This window comes from Heliangelus exortis, chromosome 22 (genome assembly GCF_036169615.1).
Source record: "Heliangelus exortis chromosome 22, bHelExo1.hap1, whole genome shotgun sequence".
NCBI lineage: Eukaryota > Metazoa > Chordata > Aves > Apodiformes > Trochilidae > Heliangelus > Heliangelus exortis.
The window spans coordinates 2,792,638-2,819,284 of NC_092443.1; the positions used below are offsets into that span (position 1 = coordinate 2,792,638).

The 26,647-nt window shown below is 43.1% G+C and overlaps 1 protein-coding gene across 3 annotated transcripts in view; it reads right to left on the reverse strand.

Moving 5' to 3' along the window:
* Positions 1 to 2,117: 2,117 nt before the first annotated feature.
* Positions 2,118 to 26,647, reverse strand: part of GPR107 (G protein-coupled receptor 107) — a 38,492-nt gene continuing 13,962 nt past the window's right edge. For 2 of the 3 annotated variants that reach the window (XM_071766597.1, XM_071766598.1), the window contains exons 13-18: positions 25,586 to 25,716; positions 23,740 to 23,783; positions 15,950 to 15,999; positions 15,153 to 15,236; positions 14,192 to 14,316; positions 2,118 to 8,164 (exon numbers count right to left, since the gene is read on the reverse strand). In XM_071766597.1, the coding sequence (XP_071622698.1) occupies positions 8,068 to 8,164; positions 14,192 to 14,316; positions 15,153 to 15,236; positions 15,950 to 15,999; positions 23,740 to 23,783; positions 25,586 to 25,716 (531 nt within the window). In that variant the 3' untranslated portion in view covers positions 2,118 to 8,067. Of the gene's footprint in view, positions 8,165 to 14,191; positions 14,317 to 15,152; positions 15,237 to 15,949; positions 16,000 to 21,148; positions 21,293 to 23,739; positions 23,784 to 25,585; positions 25,717 to 26,647 lie in introns of those variants that run through there. The other variant, XM_071766601.1, reaches the window with a different exon arrangement.

Sequence of the window (26,647 nt, forward strand, 5' to 3'; positions counted from 1 at the left end):
TCCAATTTACACCCATTACCCCTTGTCCTATCACTGGTCACCACTGAGAAAAGCCTAACTCCATCTCCCTGACACTCACCCCTTACATATTTGAAAACATTGATGAGGTCACCCCTCAGTCTCCTTTTCTCCAAACTAAAGAGACCCAGCTCCCTCAGCCTTTCCTCATAAGGGAGATGTTCCACTCCCTTAATCATCTCAGTAGCTCTGCGCTGGACTCTTTCAAGCACTTGAAGTTCCAAAGAAGTTCCAAGCCATCTCCTCCATTCTGGTCTCTAACAGCCTCACCTCACACTCCTGTTTATTCCTTTCCAGCAACACCAGAGCCATCTCATGCATTATGTCTCAGCCACCCCACTCAAAATATTCCAGTGGGGAGAAGAGTCACGAGAAAAGTGGTGTCACCCCAACTCAGTATTTTCCATGGATGAGAGAGAAAAAAGGGAAAACCTGCATTTGTTACTACTAAAGACACATGAAAGCCCTTGGCTCCTGGCTGAGGAGCCCAGCATCAGGATCAGCTGTGCCAATACAAGCCACGTTATTACCTCTTCTGTACAAAGCAATTTATTTTTATTGACCACTCATTCTGCAGGGCACCACAACACACTCCTGCTCATTAGAGTCTGTCACTCAGAAGGCAAAGGGAGGTAAAAGCAAGATTTAAAGAGAAGGAAGCTCCTTGCAGTCATAAAGCCAATCTTGCTACAGCAAGGACAGTGACAGCAGGCAGCTGGGACTGCAACAAGGAGCAGAAAATGATCAAGCAGCAGCTCAGAATTTCAGACACTAGAAAAAAATCCTTAAAGCAAGTAGAACAATTTACCTCCCCCGGGCAGGAAAACACCTCCAAGCTTGCATCCCAACACAGCACACTGAGGAAAGCTTTGTTAGGGCTCTGGTTTTTATTCCCTCCTTTCTCTAAGTCTACCAGGCAAGCTCTGCTTGGAACAGACCTTAAATACCAGGAGCTCTGCTGCAGTCAGGGGCTCTTCTCTCTTCTCTTTTTGTCTCTTCCTGGAGAGGACAGTCAGATATCAAGATTTTTTCCCCACAAACCCTCCAATTAGCCTCAATCTAAGTGAGCCTTTCCACAATCCAGTCCCACTTCACACCCCCCTCTCCTAATATTTCACTTTTCATTACAGCTGAGCCTTTTTTTTTTTTTTTTTCCCTCTCCACTGGAGCACTGGGCACTTCCAGCAGGGATGAGTTGGGCTGCTGGGATGTTTTAAGGTCCAACAGACATTAGAGGGAAAACACAGGGGATTTCAGCTTGGAGAAACTAAACATCCCAGAACTACCTGCACGACACAGCTGGAGGCTACTCCAGTGCAACACCCATCACACCTTCAGCATGTGGAGTTTTCTATTCCACAGCAGGATAATTATTAAGACCCAAACCATGTATTTTTCATAGCTTAATTTCCTGGTACACCCCCACCCACCCAAAGGTTTTAGGTAATACAGAAGTGGCTGCTTGGGTACAGAACACAGGCTGGTTTGGGCATTGCCCCTTTGAGGTAGGCTGAGAACTATAGGTTGAACCATAAGGAACATTTTATGATGAAGGATGGATGCTTTTGAGGGGCAGGGGATGAGAACTTCATGGAAATACTTTGCCCTCCTCATCCCTATCAACCCAAGCAGTTTGCAGAACTGAAATGCATGGTTGGATCCTGCTAGGATCCAGAGAACAGGAAGAGAACAGCTTCTGAAGTCCCAAATCACCCTCAAACAAACAGGTCAAGAACCTGCCTCTGATATAAGGTAGATACACAAAGGATATTACTTGATATAAAGAATATTACCTGAAATTCAGGGGTTTACCCTTCATTTGTCTCTGGTCTCCAGTGTTTAAAGGACCAACTCCTTGTCCTCCCTTAGAAGAACCTCTGGAACAAGGAGACCAAACCTTGACCAGAAGCAACAAGCCCTGGATGAACCCCCCTGCCTGGGAGAAACAGGGAGGTAAAAACCACTTCCATTCACAGGAGCCACAGACACCAGTGCAGAAATCCCATTTCCAAAGCTAAGAGAAGAGGAAGGCAACTGCAAACACAGCTGTGGCACACGGAGGTCCTGCAGCTAAAAGCAGAAAATGAGATGCATTAAACTTCTTTCTGGTCAATCTTTATTTTACACTTTTGCATCACAGCAGGGAAAGCAAGTTACAGAGACCATCCTGATTTGTATCTCCCTTGCCTCTCTTCAAACACTGTTTGTTGTTCTTTTAATAAAGTTTAAAAAAAAAAAAAAAAAAATTGAAAAAAATCCATTTGTACATCTGAACATGAACTGAGGAATAAGGTATCTACAGGTCACCAAAAACCTTGGAACTGGACTTTGCTGTACAGGAAAGTCTTTTTCAGTTCTTTTGGAGGTCATTTACTAAATGAATTCAGAGCTACGTTGTACAAGGTGGCCTAAAGCTGCTTAATGACACAAGAGGATCTAGAATTAATTATTAATAGTTACTAAAGGGAAGCTATTTAGACCCATACCCTGTTTTGACAGAACAGGTACCAGCCCAATGCACCAGTATCCTAGCTACAAGGCTGCTTCTGAGAATGTGGAGCTGGGGCTCTACTTTATTACCCAGAGAGCAGAACACCAAGTGAAATCCCACAGGGAAGTATTTATTAAGAATTGTCCTTTCTACAGGATTGCTGCAATCAAAACAAAAATGGATCCTTGAGCCAGTCAACCTACAAGGAGTGACTCTTCTCTCAGCCACTTTCTGCCAGTACCATCACTTTACACATTTAATATCTCTATTTTTCTTAAATCCTGTTCCAGCCACTTGCAAGTGCAGAGTTCTTGTAGGATCATTGCTAGATCCAAGTCACAAACAACAAGGGGGGGAAAAAAAAAAACCCAACCCACAGCTTCCCAATATTGCTAAGTGAAAGTGATTTATAAGCCCAAAGCAGCATCACACCCAGTGGCAACATTAAAAGCCCAGATTAATCCAATTTACAACAATGTTTTCCCCAGCAAATCAACCCCAGGGAACACAAACATGGGTCAAGGTCTTTGGGCAGCACCACCTGGGTTTCCATGAACCAGGGTTACTGAAGTTACACTCAAGGTCACAGGTTTTAAACAAAGTGTTGCCAACCTCTGTCCCTCCCATCCCCAGCTCCAGGCTCCTTTTCCAAAAGTGAAACACTGATAAAATAAAACATTTGCTTTAAAATAGCAGCAGTCTGTCTGCTCTCACCAGAGATCAAACTGGAGAAGGAAGGGCTGCTTCCTTTTCTTCAGTACCTGTTCTCTTAACTCTGACTTTCCTTCTGGAATGTTTTGTGCCCAGAGGCAATTGCCAATGTGTTTTTCCATGGGAACCTTCCAAGGGTTTTCCATCACCTTGTGACAGTAATTACCATTGCTCTGGCAACTGCTGTATCCTGAGTGTCTCACCCTGGAGTAGCTTTAGAGCTGAAGAGTTTGGAGTGCTCCCCCCCCCCCTTGTTTTCATCATCCTGAGAACATGTTACCTGAAACTGTCCAGAATAATTCAGATAACTTCTCATCCTGCCTGTGACAGTGATGACAGCTGGGTTTGGTTTCACTACCTTGCATCCAGAAAAGGAATGTTCTGCTTCCCTAAGACTGGTTCTTTTCCCAGCAGTGCATTTCCACCCCAGGGAGCACCTCCAGCTCCAGAGTAGATCAGGTCCATCTCACACACACACCTGCTTCAAGGAGGGTGGAACCAAGAGCTTTTAGGGGTTTATATGCACCAGGAATTTTAAACTGTGTAACTACTTACATGCTTGGTTTTACACTGCCACCCTTTTCCAGAGTCAGAGTGGAGTTTTAGCTGTTGAAACACAAATTTCTCAGAGTTGCCTTGCAAGGATGTTGCTGAAAGGCTTCTCCAGGTACAGAAGCAATGAACAGAACCAGCAGAAAAATCCTGGCCCATTGTTAAACATGAGAGGTGACTTAGTCACCAACAGTGCCAAAAAGGCAGAAGTTCTCAAACACTTCCACCTGTCCTAAACCTTTGTCACTTTACTTGTCACTGGGCAGACATTTTTCTGCTCTAAGAGGAACAGACTGTAAAGATTAAAAAAAAAAAAAAAAAAAAGACTTAACATGCTAAAAAACTTCCACTGGACTTGCACTAAAAGTGAGTGATGAGGCCATGCCCTTTCATGGCCAGCAGGAATGTTGCAGTGCTTAAGGATCCATGGTGGATGCACCCTCCTGGGAGAGAGTCCACTGAGCTTGGAAAAAACAAATCTCCCCCTTCCTAGCTCCAAGACAAAATGCTGCAATGCAGCAAATTTTTACAACATGCTCCCAGGGTATGCTAGCATGGAAATCCAGGAACAGGGCACTCAGCTGGAGAGAAAGCCTGAGCAGTGCCCTGCACAGCCCTGGAGAACATGAAAGAGCATCCAACAGGACAGCACGGGGCTCCCTCAACCCAAACTGCACCATCCTGAGCAAGCAGCAGGAATGTTCCAGCTGACCCCATTATGTCTTCCTTTCTTTTAGCACCTCTCTTGAGGAACCATCAAGGAAAACCTTTTCATGCCTGAAGAATGCAAGAGTCTGGCAGCTGCAGAGCCATAGGAAGCTTCCAGGGGAAGCCAGCTTGAGGAACAGTCAGAGCAGGGAGTGGTATTTGCATGGCAGCAGCAGCAGGGATTTATTAGGGCACAGCCTGCATCACAACTCAACCCATCTCATTTTTGTCTGCAGAGGGTGGTGAATGGACTCCCAGCACTGGGGATGAGCCACTCCAGCCCTGCCCTGCCAGGATTCCTGGAATTTACACCCCTGGGCACTTGCAGGGAGGGGAAGTTGCTCCCTTCAGGAAAAGGCAGGAGGAAGGCTGTGTTCTCACCTGATCCATAAACCCCAAGCAGTCCTTCTGTTTTGCCTCCCTCTGAACAAAGCTTCCTCCCAGCAGCTGAGAGGCAAAGGCTGGGATTATCCTGCCTGGAAAGCTCCAAGCTGCAGCTTTTCACTCCCAAGCCACTGATGCAGATGTGGGGTCACCTCCTGGGGGAGGGAATTCCCTCCCTTTGATGCTCTGCAGGGCAGCACAGGCTGTGCTGGGGGAGAAACTCACCCATCCTCAGCACCCCCCAACATCCCAGCCACCAGCCAAACCCTGCAAGACAAATTTTTCAACCTGCTCTGAGGAATTCCACCAGTGGGAATTCACTTTGGAAATGGCTTCAGTCAGAACCTTCCACAACTGGGGTTTTTTTGGGGGTTTTTTTTTTGACCACATTCACTTTCTTTACTACTGCTTAGGTCTGAGCTGTCCCTGTTGGGCTGCTGGGGAGCATCCTGCACCCAGTGCTGGCTGAAGTTGGTTTAGAGCTGACTGCTGAGGATCAGGTCTGAACTTGGGAGACCAAGAGCTCTTCTCAAAACACTTTCAGAGTACTTGCTCTGGCTACTCATGCCAAGGCAAAAAGAAATTACCCGTGGTTTTTTTTTTTGGCTTTTGACTAGGCAGAAAAACCTACATCCTACATAACTTTAGCAAAAGTGCATATAAAAAAAAAAAAAAAAAAAAAGAAACCTGAGGCTAAGGTAAAGCACTTGCCAAATCAGCAGCTTCACTGATGCTGAGGTAGGGAATGGGCAATCAGCTCAGCCCACCCTGGGATCCCAGCACAGCCCCTCCTGGATTTGGGTGAAGCACCACAGCCATCAGAATTCCACTGCACTGACACTGTCCTCTCTTCTGTTTCTGAGAGCAAATCTTTATCCCTAACACAGATTTCTGTGGCAACAGACTTTGAGACCCCACTGAACTGGTCTGACCAAAAGTTTACAGCCTCTCTGAGTAGCCCTTTGGGTGCAGACAGGGACATTTCCATGAGGATGGAGCAACCATGCAGAGTGGGAGGATGGGTTTCTCAGGTATTATATCTAAGTGTACAATGAGCTGGGACTGCCTGTGTTTGTTTCTAGTCCAATTTCTCCCACCTCAACTACTCAATCTGCAGCAGATTTCTTCATAGAGAGGATCTAAAAGACCCCTGGGTCACCTAAAAACCTTTCTAATGGTTCACTAAAACCAATCTTTGCAAGACAATGATGGCACAAGTCAAACCATCACTGCTGTGATTCCTATGCAGTTACAGCTGAGGAGAAAACCAGAAGAGAACTCTGGACCTAGAGGGTTATTATCAGGCTTTAGCTGAGGAAAAACCAGTTCCAGGTATGAAAGCAGGCAGATTGATTTCTACCATTTCCATGATATGCAGAAGCAACACCTGAGAAAAGAAGTGGCAACCAGAGAAAACAATGTTGCTCTTCCAAGAGCAAGTTTTGGTACAGACTGCTCGTTTCAGACCTCTCTTACTCCTCTTCAAGACCATGGAAGAAGTGGTTTCAAGGTTCTAAAGAAAATCCCTCTTCTAAACTTAAAGAATGAAAAAAACCAAGTGGCTAAAAGTCCTCTAATCAGTTGTACCCCAGAGGTTCAGCCCCTTTGGTCAAAAAAGCAATTCCTAAATGAGGATGTAGAAGATTCTGGCACATCTGAAGCTCTGGGATGATGCCTCTCTCTGTCACCCTGACACAAGCACTTTGCTCAGCAGCACCATATGTCAGTGTCTCTCAGGGGTATTAAGGCTTCAGTGGGTCAAGGAGTTATATTCTATATTTTCCTTGATGCTTATCCTCATTACATCAGTGAGCCACTTCCATCCTCCCCCAAATTAACAATCATTTGCTATGACTTAACTGCTGCAGCTGTGGCCACCAGCTTGTGTCACTAACAATACCAGAGTGGTAGAGATAAAACACACGTGGCATTTGTACCATGTCCCTAAAAATTCCTTGCTAAGTTTGCAGCAAATACTTAAGACTTGTGTATTCCCCTGCACTGAGTGTTCTGGTCATGATCTTCTCCTTTCCTATCAAAAAAATTAAAAAAATCAAAACAAAAAAACCCCTAAACATTTAGGACTGGGAGCCATAGTTACCTGGTTTTAACAGCAAAACCATTTTGATCAGTTCAGTTCATCTTAAACCAGCAATCATTAAACACACATAACCACAGAGGCCAAGTAACTCAGGGTAATGGTAAACCAGAGATATGCTAAGACAAATTCCTATTGGAGATTCTGGTACTGGTTATACTGGAGCAGGAAGGAGTATCTTCTGAAATACCTTGAAAATATTTTTAGAAAGCAGATCAAAGTGCTCTGGGCCACAGTTTGAAATTAAATATTTAAGCTAGCATGGCAGATCCCTAAAAAGCAAGCATCAGTCATACACCTTGAGTACTTCTTGTCACGTGGGTGCAAATCAAGAGCAATTCCATGAAGAGGGGGAGAACTTGCACAAATGCTTATTGCACTACAGGCTAGTGCTTTTTAATAGAGAGCTGTCACTTGTTTGCTGTGGAGCAATACATTTGAAAACCTGACACATTCAAGTGGATTCCTGCATGGCTAAAACAAGATACTTCTCAACTCTGCCATTCATCTGAGTCGGGGCAGAAGTCATCTGATCCAATTCCCCATTCAGTCTCTCAAATGACTGCAGTTATTTCTACCTGTTTGGTTTGCAATGGTTTTGTCCAAGCCAAATGGAGAGTTTATAAAAAGAAAAAAAAAAGAATACTTACACCTCATCTTCTCTTTGCACCTTCCAAGACACTTTGATTCCCAGCATACATGTAACAAAGCACGTGTGTGTATATAGATATGTGCATTATATAAAATATATATTTTACATACACACTACAGGTCTCTCTTCACATCAGTATTACACATTCTGAAGAATGCAACTGCAAACAATTCAGAATACCTAACTGACCCAGAAAGGGGGGGGAAAAAAAAAAAAAAAAAAGAATAAGCTACCCAAAATCCCTAGGAAAGCTTCACGCTCCTTGCAGGTACCAAGAGATCCCATTTTCTTATGATCAGAGGAATAGTTAAATTTCTGCACTGCTTTGCTCCCCCTAGACACACCCCACTCTGCAGTTTGTGTTGGGAAGTGCTAGTTGCACCCTTTCCACTGAGAGTAATATTAATAAATTAAAAAAAAGTTTCTCTGAAAGTGCTGCCTTAGTCCAGTCCATCATGCCATGCTCTCCCACTCGCCCCGGGGCTCTGCTGAACCATTCACCACTTTCTTGACCTTCTTCATGCCTTCCATTACCCCAGAAGTTGTCACCCTGGAAAAGAAGGGAAAAACTTTAGAACTTGAACTGCAATGTCCATTTCACAGGTTTGTCTTCCTGTCCATATCAAATAATGCTTCAAGTGTCTCTTGACCTAACAGCCTCCATGCAATCTTTCTCATTGCTATCATTTTACAACCAGGTGTAATCTTGGGCACAAATCTGATGGCTGATGGACTTGAGAGCCTCAAACCCTTCCCATCTACTATTAAACTGAGCAATTAATATTTCCTCATACTTGAAAGAAAACAGCAGGGGTGGTTAAATTGTTAAAACAGATCATTATTTGCTGAAGTTTGAGCAGCTTAAAAAAAAAACCCACAACAAAACATTTTGCTACCATTTTACAACCAGGTGTAATCTTGGGCACAAATCTGATGGCTGATGGACTTGAGAGCCTCAAACCCTTCCCATCTACTATTAAACTGAGCAATTAATATTTCCTCATACTTGAAAGAAAACAGCAGGGGTGGTTAAATTGTTAAAACAGATCATTATTTGCTGAAGTTTGAGCAGCTTAAAAAAAAAACCCACAACAAAACATTTTGCTACCATTTTACAACCAGGTGTAATCCTGGGCACAAATCTGATGGCTGATGGACTTGAGAGCCTCAAACCCTTCCCATCTACTATTAAACTGAGCAATTAATATTTCCTCATACTTGAAAGAAAACAGCAGGGGTGGTTAAATTGTTAAAACAGATCATTATTTGCTGAAGTTTGAGCAGCTTAAAAAAAAAAACCCACAACAAAACATTTTGCTGTACAGCTGAACACCCTTAATTCTGTGCATTAAAGACTCTCTTCTGCATCTGCAATGCTTTGAATTGGTCCAACATTTATACAAATGCACACAAAGTGGAGAGTGCCCCAAATGAACCTTATTAGCTTAATGCACACCAGCTCTTATTAATAGGAAAATCATTCCATGAACAGAAACAAAACCAGAGAGAGAGAGGCAGACTGAACTGTTTATCCAGCCAGAACAGCAGCAATCCTCTCAGAACCACCCTGGCTATCCAACAAGCTCTTCAGCCCAGCAGCTTCCTCTGTTGCTATACAAAACAGGCTATTTACATGCATGAGACATTTGCTTTATTCTTTTGCACAATATAATTCTCATTCCATATGATGTTTTGGTTTTTTTTTTCCTCCCCACAAGTGTGCTACAAAGGTTACTTTGGATGCTGAAAGAAAAAGTGCCAATAGCTCAGTCACCAGGGATGCCTGGAAGCACAGACAAAACTGTCCTGTTCAAGGCTGCTGCTGTCAGTCTTTGTGTGCCTGGTTACCATGTAAAAATACTTTATTTGAGCAGACTAAATAACAACATTTTCATAGGATCACCCAAGAGGAGAAGCAATCTTCAGATACTTCTGAAAATGCCTTTAGTCCCATATAAGATATCAGCTTCTGTTTCATGCACTGTAAAAATAATTGACTCAAACTGGTGTGTTCAGTGATTGTCAGTGGTTTGGGCACTTCAGAGAAGGACTTGATGAGTTTGTGTGTAAGGAAACAGGGAAAGGGGTCAAAAGATACAGAGCAAATAGCAGCTTCATTCCCTATTGAAATAAATTTAAAAAAAAAGAGAAAAAGCAAGCAGGTTGCTTAAAGAAGGAAGATGGAATTCACAGACAGCAAAGACTTGCCTGGAAGAAATCACATCAAACTTATCACTGAATATGTAGATGTCATAAGATCTCCCTGCTGAGAAAATTTTTCCTCCAGTCACATAGGAAAAAAATCTGGGGAAACATGAGCTAGACAAACCCACCAAAATAGATGCATAACTAATTGGAAAAGCATGCAGTGGGATGTACTTAATGGTTTCCTGTCAAAAATGAAAGAACATTGAGTGTGGTTCCAGAGAGGTCTGTCCTGGGTTCACTTCTGCTCAATATTTGCAGTAATTGCCTGGGTAATGGAATAGAGAACTTGCTTATTAAATCTGCAGAAGACACTAAGAGCTACATGGGTTTGAGAATAGAACTAGAACACAGAAAGATTGTGACAAAATGAAGGTCTGAAAAACATGTAACAATGCAGCAAGCCAGCTACCAATTTTCCTCTTTGGAAATAACCAACTTTGTTACTACAGAATAATGGGCTGAGCTCAGGAAGGAGCTGAAGATCACAAACCAAAAATTAAATTAATAACAGCAATGCAACAGCAGACCTCCTGAGATATGTACACAGGTGTTTTGCACATGCAGGACACCAAAGTCATCCTGACACTTGACTCAGAGCCATCAGATCCCACCTGGCACCCAGTCTAGATTTGAGCACAGCACCTTAATGAAACTACAAAGCCATCACACACCAAGATGAAGACAAAAGTGCTCAGGGGTTATGGCTAAGAAGGAATGATCTGATTTCATGTCAGGAAAGGACAAATTGCTACATATTGAAGTTGCAACCAGGTCAAGTCATGGATTTATCACCAGAGACAAGGTAGGCACAAAAGGAGTTCCATGCACAGTGGAAATCTCTGGGTTTTTCCTTTCACCTCCACATTGCATCCAAGGTACCAAGAGATGGCTCAGTACTCAGAGGCATTTTCAGCCTTCCCCAGTGATGGATCTCAGCTCCTATGCTCCTGTTTTGTTGTTTTAAAGTCCCACCAAGAAACTCAGATACTGGCAGCAGCCAGCTTCACAAGCTGCTGCATCCAGGAGGGAAAACTTATCAGCCATTGAGCAAAAAACCTGATTTCTGCACAGGAGAGATGTGTTAGGTGAAGAAAATCACTTCTAAGGGAAAGCATCCTGAATCAGTCAGCCATGAAGCACAACCTGAGAGAGAGAGCAGAGAAAAACAATAGCCCAGGACTTCAAATCTCAGCACAGAACAGGCCTCAAAATGCAGTGAGAAACTCCAGATCCCCAGGCATAAGCAAAGGTAGGTGAGTGTTACCACAACACTTCACTATATTGAGGCTGGTTTGGGTGTTAAGGAGAAACAGTCTCCAAGAGGTCAGCAAGATGGATTTACTGAACTGAGAACAAAACCCTGCCTGGCTTTTCCTGTGAAGTTTCTCCTCCATCTTAACCCCACATGCATATACATCATTCTCAGCTAAATCTGAAGAGCAGCACTTTGGTCCCTAACATTTAACTCAGACTTACCAAGGTAAGGAAAACAAAGAAATGCAATTTAAAAAAAAAAAAAAAAAATCCCCAGAACTGCTTCCTTTCCCCTTCCTCACCCCACCTCATCTAATCTACCATTTATATTTTTGTGATCATGCCCCAGAAATGGCATTAGCACAGGAAGCCTGACAACTCTTTCAGACAAGTCTGGCTGCACCTTTTCAAACAGATTTTAACCCAATGTCAGCAACAAGGCCATGGACTGACAGGAGGGGCTCAAGAGGCTGCCCAGCACAGAATAGACAGAAATCCACTTTGTTGATGATGAATGGCTATTGACCCTACTTGAAAAAGAACAGCCTGGTCCTTAGTTCAAGTTTAGTTGTGCTTTCCTCCCCACCAGGAGAACTTCTGTTGAGTCTGGTAGAACTGAAGAAGTTCTGTAACATTTGTGGCTGCTTTCTCCCAAGACAGAGGTATCTTAGTTGAAAAGAGTTATTACAGAATTAAAAAAAAGCAAAGGGAACATATTTTTGAGAGTTACAAGAATTTACGAAGGGAGGATTTGTGCCTTAATGTTGCTTCTGTCACAGAAAACTAGCCTCAGGATTTTTATTGAAATTTCAGCTTTATACAATCCCTAATATTTACATTTACTGCCAGACTGAGCTTTGTACAGTTTGCACTGCAAGGAAACAGGCATAAACTAGAGAGCTGCACTTAACATGTCCTATTTTTTTGCTGCAAGATGAGCAAGCCTGGAAAACAGGGCTGGTGACCCCACAGCTCTCCCCTCTGTTGGCTCATAGAAATGTTGAGTTGAAAGAAACTGAATGCTTTGTAAAAAACTGAATATTTTGTAAATATTTTAAAGACAAAAACCCTCTGGGAAAGCAAAGCAGTCTCACAACCTGGCACCAAGAGATGGAAGAACACCACCAAGTTTCAAGTTTTCAGGCTTTTAACTTCTGCCATAGCCTCTGAAGACAAGTGGGTATTTATCACCTGAAAGACAAAACCCACTGACAAGAATTAGTCAGGATGCTGTCAGGCACTTAGTCACTGGCTCAAATATGCCTTGGTATTTCTTCCCCCAGAGAAACAACATTTAATATTTATAAAAGCAAAAATAGGACCAGCAAGACCAAGTCAACAAGAAATTGAAGCCACTTCCACTGCAGTGTTTCTTCACCTGTCAGAGGATGTGTACACACTGTGCTTTTCCAATATGTGCAAAACTTCCCTGACACAGCTGGGGAAGGGAGAACAAGACACAGATTACACCCTGCCAAGTGCCCAAATGGAGGAAAACTTCTGGTGAATCAGATGAGAAGAATTCAAGCAAGGCAAAGGGGAACAACCCACGAGGTACAACAATGGAAACTCCCAAAGCAAAGAGCAAAATGCCTTACTAGGGAAAGGCTCACAGGGAATTCTCATCCTCAAGTTTCTAATAATGTCTATTTCACTCTGGCAAGCTGCTAAGCACTCAAGTAGTTCATTAACAAGCTTTCTCCAGCTTATTTCTGGCAGATTCTCCTAAATTTAGCAGCTTTTGCAATTTATTGAGATGACTACATATGAAAGGTGTCATTATTAGTCCTAAAAAACCAAGTAAAAAGTCATTAAGAATGTAATGCAAAGTTGAAATTCATTCTAACAGACAAAAATGAAAACTCATTTCTGTACAATCACAAATCCTGACACATCTCCCAGTTCAGACAGGGCCTTCCTGATGGGGAGATTTATTTACCAGTTTCCAAACTGCACCCAGTTTCTTACATAAACCATTTAAACACTTTTAAGTGATGATTTGAAGGTCTCTACCCACTAGCTGGATTCTGCCTGCAACAGTAACAGATTTTCAGGACCTAAAGCAAAAAAATAAAGAACCTGGAAACATCACTTTTGTTACTAGAAAAATGAGAAATTAAAATCCTTGCATGACATTTTAGGTTGGATTCTACCTCAGACTTCCTTGCAGCAATTTCCCAATAAGATCCATTTCTTTCCGAGCCACCTATGGAAGGCAAACACACTGATTTTGCCTTTACAATAAAAAGAAGTTGTTTTTTTTTGTGTGGGTTTTTTTTCCCACCAAAAATCAGGTAAGAGGAGATGAGTCAAAGTAAAAAAAACCTCCCAGGAATGGGCTTCTGAGCCTGTACAAGAATTGCAATTATGCATGAAATGGGGAGCTAAGAAAGAGATTAGGTTAGCCCTGCTCCTAGGAAGGCAACACTCTGTGGCAATTACAGCTGCATTCACCACTTCCAGCATGCTCCATTTCTCAGAGCAGCTTCTTTTATAGATTGAGAAATGCCACTCATTTTTAAAGGCTCTGAAAACCACTGCAAAGAAAATAACAGGGATGTAGGCTGAGCCCTGCTTTATAATCTCAGACTATAGGCAGCTCCTACTACATTTGTGGTGCCTAATGGTTTAGCAGCAAGGAATGGAACAGGGAAGAGTATTGGTAAAAACCCATTTTTTCAGTAAAAACCCATCTTTTCAGCTCAATGTTACTTAAGAACTTTCCACAAGGCTGCAGGCTGAACATCAAGGTAGAAGGGACTGTACACCCTGCTCATTTATTTATATTCTGTTTGTTTATTTATATTCTATTTACTTTCTGTTGATGTTGGTGCTCAGAAACAGATTAAACACAGCAGCTTTTTAACTTATTTTCATGGGCATCTTTTTGCCCCATCCAAAGCTCTACCAGTGTATTCCACACTACTGCAATATTCAGCTCCTATCCCAATTTTCTTTGTTAGTTTAACACACACCAAACAGACACTTCAGCTTTGAGTGTGTGGGCAGACCCTAATCTTTTGCAGAGAAGGATTTAGAGACAGTGTTTTGAAACATTGCTTTTCTCAAATCAAGTGAAGAGGTGAAAATAGGGGGGGTGTGGGGAGGTTCTTACACAGCTTCCATCTCCAAGTCATCATCATCATCTTGAGAAAGCTGTAAATAAGGGTTGTCTGATGCTGGACGGAACTTGTACCCAGTGAGGACAAAGAAGACAAGTGTGGCCATTTCATCCAGCAGCTGCAAGTTAAAAAAAAAAAAAACAACAAAAAAACACAGGAGATTGAACTTCAGTCCTGTCATTCTTTGTGGTCATGAAACATTTCTCCTCACAAGGTTCAAGGTTTAATGTTCAAGAAGCTTGTGCCATAGGAGAAACAAAGATTCCTGTCCTGTCATCATTTATCCCAGGCTAAAGGCTGTCAAAGCCCTTTGTTCTTTCAGCTTTCCCCATCATTTTAAATACAGTTCCAGTTCCAGCCATCACTCCAGTGCTTTTAAATAACAGCAAGCCTTGGCTTTTAAATAAGGAGCAAAAAAAAGAAATCATCCCTATGTTGTTTGGTATTTTCAACAGTTAATGTATTCTAAAACTCCCTGCACAGTTACTTGGATTATATGTTAAGAAACCAAGTATTTAGAAGTCACTAGGCAAATAAAGGCTGTAGATGGAAGAAGGAAAGCTTATTTCACTGCCCCCCTGGGGCCTCAATTACACAGGGCAAACCCAACCAATTTTTTTTTTCCTCCTTTATATGTTCTTGATTAATTTCCTTCATACATTTTTAAATTGAAAGACTAAAAATCAATAATACAATTACTTTCAGACATCTCATGTATAATCTAGCAGCCTTGGTGGACAAATATAAAAACTAAAAGTACACTCCTGCCACCTCAGGCACATCAATGATAAAAATCAGGAGGAGGAGGAGGTGGCACTGTGCTTAAAGATGTTCTACTGCAACATGGGGAACAATTTATGGATTTATGTTTTTATGGTGCAGTTATATTTGAAGAATAATAGAAAAAAGAAAAAAAGCAAAGGAATGGATGTATTTTTCTTTGCTGGCAAATACCTGGTACAGCCATTTCCACTGGAATGGAACAGCAATCTTTATGAGAATTGCAATGATCCGTGTGAAGTAAATGTAGCACACAATCTGGGAAGGAACAGGAGAAAGCACAATGAGAACAACAGCACAATCCTTATAGATTCTCTTTTTTCCAGAAAAATAGTTCAAGCACATCCCAAACATTATGTCAGATTATGCTCCCTGATAAACATGGAAGATACAGGCTAAGGACCCTACTTCTGGTTGGACATTCAAATGATTCAGGCTCTTGGTAACATATTTAAGTTCCAGCAGGAAATGCTGTAAGTATTAGAGAATTAAAAGCATTAAGAATCAAAACTGTAATTTATTACTCTTACCACTTAACAAGTCTGAAAGGAGGCTGTTGGAAATCATTAAGAAGCCCATGCTCTCTTGGGAGGAATGCTCATGGCTCCCACTGACTCCATCAGAAACTGCACACATGCATCTCAAGGCACCATTTGGTCCCAAGTTTAATTTTGAGCAAGTTTACAGCATGTTATTTGAGCCCAGCAATTCAACAGCAGCTCAAGTTGTCTCCAGAGGAAATTAAGAAGATTTACAAACAGCTGGAACCAACTTAAAGATAGACAGAAGGATGCAACCACTAGGAAAAGAAGGAAAGCTGCTTTGAGGATTGTTGACCAAGCTGCCAAATGCAGCACTGAACAGAACCAGGAACACCCCCCCACCACCTACAGCAGCTTCCATCCAACCCATCCAAAAGCTTCAACAGTTTCTAAGTGCTCTCTATGCATGGGTAAAGGTGGTTTACTTACCATAACATAGTAATGTCTGAAAAGCTTCAGCTTTGCTAGGTTAATGGCAGCTATCAAGAGAAGACAAAAGACCATCAGACAATTAATTAAAATGAGGCAGTTTCCTTAATGCTTGCCTGCAAGGGAGGCAGGTGGTCAAAACCAGGACTCAGGTAGTCCCAGACTAGAAGGTTTGTCCCCATCAGATGCTCTGAGGAGTGCCAGCCTGGCTTGCCTGGACAAATCCTAAGTTGGAATAAATTCCCTCTTAAAAAAACAACTCAGGGACATGATTTCTACACCAAATTTTAGATGCACACACTCCACAATATAAAACCTTCCTCTGATGTTTGTCTGCACAGAGCCAGCCACATGCTGTCATCTCAACCCTGCCAGAGGGCCACGTGCCACTTGACACCTCATCCTAGGAAATTCCTGCCTTTTCTAGAATATTCCCTGACTTGCTCTGTGCCTTCAGCAACAGAGGTAACCACAGCTCTGGGAACCCCTGCATCATAGAATCATAGAATGGGCTGGGTTGGAAGGGACCTCAGAGCTCACCAAGTCCAACCCTTGCTCCACTCCCCCCGTGGTTCCCAGCCCATGGCACTGAGTGCCACATCCAGGCTCTTTTGAAATATCTCCAGGGATGGAGAATCCACCCCTTCCCTGGGCAGCCCATTCCAATGCCTGATCACCCTCTCAGTAAAGAAATTCTTTCTAATGTCCAACCTAACCCTCCCCTGGCACAACTTGAGACCTCTTGTGCCCTCTTGTCTTGCTGAGAGTTGCCTGGGAAAAGAGCCCAACCCCCCCCGGCTCCAACCTCCTTTCAGGGAGTTGGAGAGAGTGATGAGGTCTCCCCTGAGCCTCCTCTTCTCCAGCCTCAACACCCCCAGCTCCCTCAGCCTCTCCTCATAGGATCTGTGCTGGATCCCTTCACCAGCCCAGTTGCCTCCTTTGGACCTGCTCCAGCACCTCAATCTCCTTCCTGAGCTGAGGGGCCCAGAACTGGACACAGGACTCAAGCTGTGGCCTCCCCAGGGCTGAGCACAGGGGCAGAATCCCTTCCCTGGACCTGCTGGCCACGCTGTTCCTGAGCCAGCCCAGGATGCCATTGGCCTTCTTGGCTACCTGGGAGCTATTTATTCATATATATATTTATATTCATCCTGGTCAGGTATTTTAGCATCCTCTGTCACTTGGGGCTCAGTCAGAACTTGGAAGGGAAGTGGAAAGTCAAACTGCAGAGTTCTGAGAGCAGCTCCATGTGTTTTACTCACAAAGCATGGAGCTCAGGCCCCAGGCTAACCTGCATTTATTGGGCAGATTACATCAGGGAACAGAGCAGATCTTCATGTGAACAAGCAGAGGTCACCAGCAGATGGAACAGCTGTCAGCTCTGGTTTGACAGTCAGGTTTTAGAGGCACAGCAGGATTACAAATACAGACTCCTGGTGCTTTTGTGACAACAGGAGAGGCAAAGAGCCCAAGATAAGTTGACAGCACACAGAGATGCAATTTAGAGCCAACAAACACAAGTTGCCAGCTGGAAAGTACTGCCACATACATACTGCTATTCCCTCCAAGCCCTCGTTTTTTTTTTTTTTTTTTTTTTTTTTCATCAAATGGAGAAGTGCAACACATTGTGTTCACCTGCATTCCCTCACAGAAATCACTCACTGCAAAAAAGCAGATTTAGCAAAAGCTAAGGTGCACATAAGGTCTTGCAAATTCACAAGAGTGCAAAATGTAGTACAACACATGAGGAAGAAAACTAATAGCTACCAAAATAATGCTTCACTTCCCCTGACAAGAACAAGGAAAACTTTTCTTATGGAAAGGAGGTGCCAAATGCACCACTCCAACTGTTACAGGTTCCAACCTACATCAGCTACAGTGAAGACAGACAGCATTCTGTTACAAAGACACTTTGCATAATTCACAGATTCAGTCACTTTTTCAAACATAGCTTTAGTGTTCACAGGAACTACTGTAAGCTCTGGACACTTTGGGAGACCCAAAACCCTCCTCCAGGGGATATAACTGTAACAGCAGCACCTAACACAGGGCACAAACTGACTGACAGGCAAACTAAACTAAGAGGAGTTTTGATTTAATCCTTCCACACATTTCCAAGCAGTATGCTTCACTTTTGACAAAGCACAGGGCATGTCAGTGACAGAAACCAGAACCAAGGCTAAAATAAACCCAAACAAACAAAAAAGCCCCAAAAAACCTGACTTGTGAAGGAGCAGCAGGTTTGTGTCCATGCAGCTCAAGCCTGCACTGTGCACCACTCACCTGAACACCCATCAGGTTGGGCTGACTTGGTGCCCCTGGCACTGTATTTCAGAGAGGAATTAGCTCTCAGTTTCAAGAGGATGCTCCCTTCTGGACAGCAATAGGAAACACTGAGCACAGAACAGCATCTACCTGGCAATCTGCAGCTCTGGACTCCAGAAAGCAAAGGCCAAGCTCTAAACTTGCATCTGCAGAGGACTGGCAGTGAAGCACAAAGCTACTGGGCAACAGATGGTAAAGGTTTGGACCTGCTAAGAAGAATCTAACTAAGTCCTTGGTGGCTAAATCAGCCCTGACACACTGGTTTAGCCACTTCTCTCTCATTTGTTCCTCACACAAAGCTATTAAAAACAAAACTAAGGATTTTCATGGGCCTAGATAGCCTAATGTTAAAAGCTTTTCATGATCCAGTTGGAGAAAGATTAAAGCATGGAAATATGCAGGAAAAGCTCATTAAATCACATAGCAGGGAAGCAATATTGTCCTATTTAAAGGAGAGCTTGCATTAAGTGTGACCAGGAAGATTTTGTCACTTAGCACATCCCTTCTGTACACAGAAGGATCTATTTTGAACTCGATGCATTCATCTTCAAGAACTGCCACCAACTGGTGCAGTGACAGGCCACAAGAATTGCCAGGCTTTGTAGTTAAAGGAACACCAACTCAACAGCTGTGATCCAACCTGCCTGTCCATCAATGCTTCACAGTCAACAACTGAGGGAGCCAGGGAATCATTTCTGTTGGATCCAAGCAGAACAGAGGAGGAAGGGACAGGGAAGCCAAAGATGTGGCTGCCAACTGAAGTGTCACAATGCCACCTCTCCCAGCTGACAACACAGCTCAAGAGCTCATCTTCTCAAAATAATAAGCAAAGAGTCATCCACTGGTACAATCAGACACTCAGAATGGCTGAGGACAGGCAAGAAGGGTGAGGGAAGGAAAAATAAAAGCCACCACCAAGTAAGAAGGCTGAAGAGTCATCTCTGGAAGCTGAGTTGCTTATTTATCCCAAGTATGTGCTCTCCTCTAATGCCTCAACTTCAAGATTACTCCTCTCCACTAGCAGATGCTAAAGTCAATATTAATGCCTGGGTAAAAAATCCTGCCAGTTACTTCCAACAGCTCAAAAAGTTCCAGCACACACTGTTCTGGAAAAAGTCTAAAATCATTGCTTGGCATCAGCAGCCTGTGAATTACTTTTTCACAGGCTGAACGTGCTCCAAGCAGTAACCCTCAAGTCTTGCTATGCTGGACATTAAGACTTCCAATCCCCTTAGCCAGGCAGCCCAGACACTGACAAAACCACTTGCAACTTCCAGCCCCAACCTGTAAAGCTGTGATAACACAGCAGCAATCACAGCATGGAGTAAAGGCTGGGTAAATTTATGTTTTGAGTATGATAACCATTCTACAAGGAACAGTACTTAACTGCTGAGAGGGAAAACATAAAACAGTTATACCAAAGGTTTTACAAATGAATTCTTGCCTGTGTTCCATCTTCCATTTACTTAACAGCTTGTGCCTGCAATAGCCTGATCTACATAGATTAAAAACAGCATACCACAGAATTCTGATAATCACTCTATTTCAGATTGCCCCCTGTGCTCATTTCAAATCCTGAGACAGCCTCTAAGATAGTGAAAAAGAAAGTCAGACCATCCACTACAGCCCTGCACAGCAGACAATAACCTTTTGATTCATAAATCCAACCTTTTTAGAATATGTATGCAGCAGAGGGCACAGGAAGCTCAAGTCCAGATAATACAGTATGGCAGGGCAAACCATAATGCATCCTGAGTGAACACACCACATTACAGCTAAGAATATTTCTACAATGCTGGGCATGCTACACTAACTCCAGTGCATTTGAGATGCTATCTGTGCCATTACCAAGCAGTAAATTGAAGTTTTTTCTCCCCCCCCACTCCCCAAGAATGAATGCAGACACAAAGATCTAGACCTCAAAAAGCAACTCCAGGAGTAAATGGGAGAAGCATGGCCCTCTAATCTCTGCAGCACTCTGCTTAAAAGCATTCCTGTACCAGAAAGGAGAGGTCAAGCAAAGAGATACAGCAACTCTTGTGTCATGCATGAGAAGGTGGCACAGACTGGTTAATCTTCAATGTTCTGAAACACATTAGCCATTTGGCACAAAAGCTCCCTGCCAGGGTCAGGGGAACATCCAAAGTACAGGATAAGCAATGTTTCTCCACAACATAATTGCTACTTCAACCCTGGAGAGTTATCTGGGGTGCCTGGAAGTGGCACACTGGAACATCACATTCCTACTGCATTTCTCAACACTCCCAGCTCTGAGGTCTGGACACTTAAAATCATTAAAGCTTTATTTATCTTAAGGTTTGAGATGTTAATGTACTGCCTGGAGCATGTTTAGCCCTCATTTCCCCCCCTCCTCCTCACTGGGGAGGTGTTTTACCATGGGTCCCCTCCAGCACCTGCTGAGCTCAGCCAAGCAGAGGTTGTTCTGCTCCATGCAGGATGAGGCTCTCTGGTCACAGCATTTCCATGGGACAGAAGCAGGAAGAGACACTGAACAGAGCAAATGTTTTTTTTCCTGATGTGGGGACAAGCATGAAAGCATCAAATCATCATTTGCCCAGTGCACAGCACACAGGGAATGCTGCCTGGGAGCTGCAAGGCTCTTCCCCTCTTTCTACTGCCAGCTGAGAGGTGTCCTGCAGGAAGGTTCTGCCCATCCCTGATCAGACTGCACTGAGTGTCCCATCCCAGCACATCCTGAGGGGTACAAGCAGAACAAAACCAGCAGTGCTCCCTCAAATCAGAGGGCATCCCACACAGAGGGGGATATGGGGCCTGAAAAGTCCAGTGGCCAAGAAAAAACCTTGAGTTTCAAACACTACAAAAGTTTATTGCAACACACTCCCTCTTTTCCTTCTCTCCTGATGCCCCTTAGCAAGGTAGTAACAGTTAAGTAGCTTTCCAGCCCCCCAAAATTCCAGCCCAGTTTGCAAGACTGATTTCCTTAAATCTGCAAGGCATTTGTAATGCAAATCCAGCACCCAGAGAGCAGGATCCCATCTGAAAGAAGAAAGTGACAGACCAAAGAGCTGCAGTTAGGCACTTCAAGTCTGAGGGTGGTGATTTTAAAGGGGAAGAAAAAAAAGCTGCTAAAAAAAGGGATGTTTACACCCACTGCTGTGCAAGATAAGCACCCTGTGTAGGTCAGATACTTTGCATAAAGATCATCTTCAAGTGAAAAAAAGCAAACAACCAGGCAGCTCAAACTCAGCTGTACCACTGGGCCATGCCTACTCTTTACTAGTAACCCACAGCACCTATGCATGCACTCTCCCTGGCTATTTATGGCTTTAGACCCATCCCTCTCCCTTTCCCACATTAGGAAAAAAAAATAAAAATTAAGTTTAAATGACCATTAGCTGGTGACTCCAAATCATTGCTCCTTATATCAAATATTTGTCCACTGCAAACACCAAGGCAATGACAAGCACAGCTGTAAGACTAAAAGACTGATACTCTGAGCAGCCTTCTGCTTTATTTATAGTTTAGACACACTGCAGCCAGGCCTGCACTCGACCAAAAGTGCTGATAAAGAGGTTGGGAAGTATCTAGAAGACTGGACAGACAGTCAGGAAACACTACTAGGAGAGTAAGCCATGAGGTCCTGAAGGTGTTAGCTCTAATAGACACAAGGAAGCAAAAAAAAAAAAAAAAAATTTTCCTTTGTTTTTTTCTCCTCAGTGAGAAGGTCACCAGTGGGCTCAACACCAGAAAAAAATGGCCATTGAATTTATATTATCATTCCCCTATATTTTCATCACTTCAGGAGCTATTTATGCTACTGTGTGTAGCACTGGCTGGCTCTGAACACAACCAGTGATTCTCAGATCATTTTTTTATTTCCATTATAAGCTACAAACACAGCCTTCTGAACTCCTTGGTTTTACTCACCCCTTACAATGAGCCCAGTTTTTATGCTGAACATCCTTGATGTTGTGAAGCTAAGAAATCTCCATAGCACCATCTTGTGACAAGAACCAAAAGCACAGGAGGCATGGGGTGATCACCTGAGGCCACACAGGGTTTGGGTCTCACTTCCATGGACTTCTTGGAACAGTCCCAGTGCCACCCAGCACTTCTGCCTCTGTTGCAGGCAAGCTGACTCTGTTTGCTGTCACACACGGTGGCTTCAGCCAAGAACCAGGACTTCTTATGTGAAGTCCTCAGCTCAGAAGAAAGGGACTGGTTCAGGCAGTGTCCAAATCTAAGCAGGCTTTGCAACAGTAAGAGAATAAAGATGCTCCAGAACATGTGCTCAGTAACAAATTCAGGCAGTATCAGAGCCCAGGTGAACACACTGATACCAACAGCATCCATGTGACATTAATAAAACTATCCCACTCTACACTGGTTTCCATTGGAAATTATAATTTCCACTCCTTTAGGTCTGGGGTAGAGGTTGTGTGTTTGGTTGTTGTGGTTTTTAACAACTTTCAGTCTCAAAAAGTCAACTTTGAGTCTTCATTATTATTTCTATTTAATAAGTGGCAAGAAAAAAAACCTAACCTGTGGTCTGCAAAGAGCTGATTTCAGTACCCAGCCTTAAACTTCACCTGCCAGGAAGGCAGCTGCACTGAAATCCAAGTGCCTCAGGGGAAGCCAGGAAATTGCTGGAGAGGTATCCAGACCTAGGAGGTTCTCTCCAGAAGAGAGAGGCAAGAGTTAAAGGATAAGATTGAGTTGAAAGGATGCTGCCAACAAAGGACCTTCTACAAATAAAGCTCTCAAGGAGAATAAGCCATCAAATGCCAGAATAGTGAAATGGCTGCCTGCTTCCAAGGGAGGCAGTGCTATGCTCCCTGGCTTGCAGCTGCAGCCAACTGAGGAATTAATTCAGAAGTAGTGAGCAGGGAATGCAGGAAAAAGCACACCCTGCAGAAGCCATATTTGGGTTGGCTTTCCATCCATCTTCTCATTTTCACTGCTACAACAAACATAACTTTACACAAGCAGCTTGTTAAGCTCTTGGACAAACATGGACAAGTCAGAACTGTGTTACATTGAATGTTTTGTTTCATAATGAGGTTTGTTTCCCTCTGTTCTGGCAGGAGCAATTTCTGCAGCAACTGAAGTAAGTGAGTCTCTTGACTAATAGATGGCAATTCTGGAATTCATTTCTAGTTCTACTTCTGAACACTTGAATCTGAGAAAAAAAAGGCAAATCAGTCAAGATGATTTGCTCTGGATGTCATGTCTAGCTTGAGCACTGAGCTGTGCAGTACCAGAGAATGAGTTCCACAGATGAGTTCTAACAGTCAAAGCAATAAATGAAAAAGGTCATTTCCCAAATGTTATTCCCAGAAGCCCAGTAAGGAAAAGCAGCAGTTACAATAACAGCATAAATTTGTAGTTTTAGTTTACATATTTTTAAATCAGCATCAAGTGTTTGATGTTCTAGCATTATCTTATGGCATGCAGCACAGAAAAAAAAATTACAGATCACTTGCCTTTGCCATCTGTTGCTGAAGCCTCCTGTAAATGTCTTATTGACCTGAAAAATAAAGAGGAGATTAGCTATAAATTTTGCACTCCCTCTTAACTGCAAACCTCTAGAACACTGACAAGTTTTGTTAACTCCTTAAGGCTGGAACATGCTCCTAATTAACTGTGCTTAGTATGCTTGACACTGCATATATCTCACCCCCATCTCAGGCAGTGAGTTCAAGATTCTGTTTCTCCTCTGATTAAGCAAAGTGATTGCCAAAGCCTCCTTCAGCTTTGTGGGAGGGAGGGAGCAGAGTGAGAAACTGGGGCATTTTCCAGCATAATGCTTTCCACTTGTACAATTAAGCTGAGCTCCTATTCAGAGTCCTGTCAAGCAGTTGGCATCTTACTGCTCTTTAAGCTCTTTTCATTTAAATACTTGATTACAGCTTACATGGCTACAGAGGCAACTTATATAAGAGAAGCTACCCCTGCAGGAATGTGAATTCCAAGGCCAATCTGAGTCACCTTGCTCACATGAATCATCCCACCAGCTGCAGTGATACCATCCAGATGAAAAAAAGGGCAGGATTTGATGTCTTGAGCTTCACTACCTGTTTAAGATTGGTACCAGGACACCACAGGAGCACTGATTGCATGCTGGAAGCTGTTACAGGACAGCTCAGCCAAGGATGCTGGATAATCAGGTACAATTCCTCTATGGAAAACAAGTTTGGTGCCAGCCCCTCATGCTAGAGATTCCAGCATGAGGTAGCAAGAGCTGTGAATGTCTCTACAACCAAAGTTAGGAACCCTCTTGTGTTTCTTTACTATCCCCAGATGCTTTCAACCTCAGCAGAGGAGCAAGGGAAGGGTAGTGCAGATTTCTTGGCAGACATTTCCCAGTCAGACATTTCCCAGCCTTGGCAGAAGGCCACCAAGACTCTGTAGGGTTTTGCCCCTACACTGAAGACAACTGGGAAGGTGAGGCCAGCTGATACCTGCCCACACAAGCCAAGCTGGAGCTTACTCCCATCTACTGAGAACATTCAGGACTGTCCTCACACACACACATGCATATATATGCATATGAAACACTTCTCCACATTCTAGAGTGATGAGATGTTTACTAGACATTTATATTCACCCTGCATTTCAGAAAAAAGTGCTGGAGATACTGGAAAAAAATAAGAATAATCTGTGTTTACTAACCAAGGAGCCAGAAGCTCCTTCATATCCTCCTTTAAACCCAGCTGTTTATCCAATTAAGACTAAAATGAATTTAGAAGATAAATGTTCTGACTAACTGGCAAGAAGCAACAATAGTGTTTATCTGAATTATCTGTGTTTTGGTAGAGTTTTACATAACCAACATTATTCCTTGCCAAGTGGAGTGGAAGGAAGGGCAGGGAAATGCTCCCTGTGGGATTATTTTTTCTAAACAGTCAAGTAAAAATGCAGCCACTCTGCTTGAAGGCAGCACTGATCTTAGCACTATTGTTTTAGATTTTAACAGCCTGGTTTCCAAAGTCAGTCAATAATACAAAATCCCATTTCTCAGTGTGAGAATCAACCCTTCCACAAAACCCCAAGTTTCAAAAACTCCTCTAGCCTGCACTGTGCTGCTCACACTTAAATCACTGCCCATCCTACCTTATCCCCACTTTAACACTTCCAAAACAAGCACCTTCCACAACAGAAGATTGAAGTGTTAAGACTAATAGTTTTAAAAAGTTAAGAGAATGCTTGACTCTAAAGGACCCACTCCTTTTGCTCTAGCAGGACCTTTAGCTAGCAGTCAATCCTCATCAGTTCAGAAAATGCACAAACCATCAGGGATCAGGAATCACACAGCATGTTGGGACTCACCAAACCACTGGAAACAGGATGGCTCCACAACATAGCAAATCTACCAGGAAAAGAACTTCTTTCCACAATCCATATTCAGTTGTCCCTTCTTCTGTTGACTCTATGATGATGTATGCCACGTTTGCCAGGACCTGTGGGACAAAGGAAGCTCCATGGTTTCAGAAGCTTTCCAAGCAGATCTTAAGACATGTGCTGCCAAATCAGCAAAAGCTGCCCCACAGCTGCAGAAAGAGCCCATCCACCCATCAATTCTCCTGCAGTTCTGTGTCAAGAAAGCCACATATTCAGCAACATCTTTATAGGATGCACAGAAATAAAACTGACTGGAATTTATTTCTGCTGACACTCTGAAAGGAGTCCTTTTTTTATATACTATGTTGAATCTACAGAATGAGTAGAAATAAAAGAGCAAAACCAACTTAAAATACAGAAACAGAACTCCTCATACACACAGAAGGCAAACAGTCTAAAAGTATTCTTCTAAACAAAGCCAATAATTCTGAAGAGATCTCTGACTGTGTCTGAGCTCTAAGAGCCTCAAACACTAATTAAAAACTTTGGGTTTTGCAGCTGGGCAAGAGATTCCACAGGAAAGGCAAAAGATGTTGTACCTGCAACAAACAGTGCTGTCATCCTATTGACTTCAGCTCCTGGGACAGGGGACAAGCACTGGTAACTCTGACCACACTGGGAAAGCTTCCCTCAGACCCAACAGACCTAGAAGTCCCAGTTTTCTCCTTTTTTCTTGAGCCCAATTCAACAACCTTTTCAGAACTTACATTTAGTTTCTCTGCTTAGCAGTTCAGTACTGTTTTGTAGCCCAATTTTTGACCCAGCATGAATACACACACCTGAGAGCTACCTGTTCATTTGCTGACACTATTTGATCACCATTATCTCACACTCAGTACAGAGAGAAAAGGGGGAAAATTACAGATGTAACTTCTGGGCAGGGAAATTCTAGCTCAACTTAATACTGTAACCAACAGGCTCATACAAGCTGTAACCATGTAGTGTTTTCTGAAGGATTCACAGCCTTTTCCATTTTTCACAAGTAGCTCT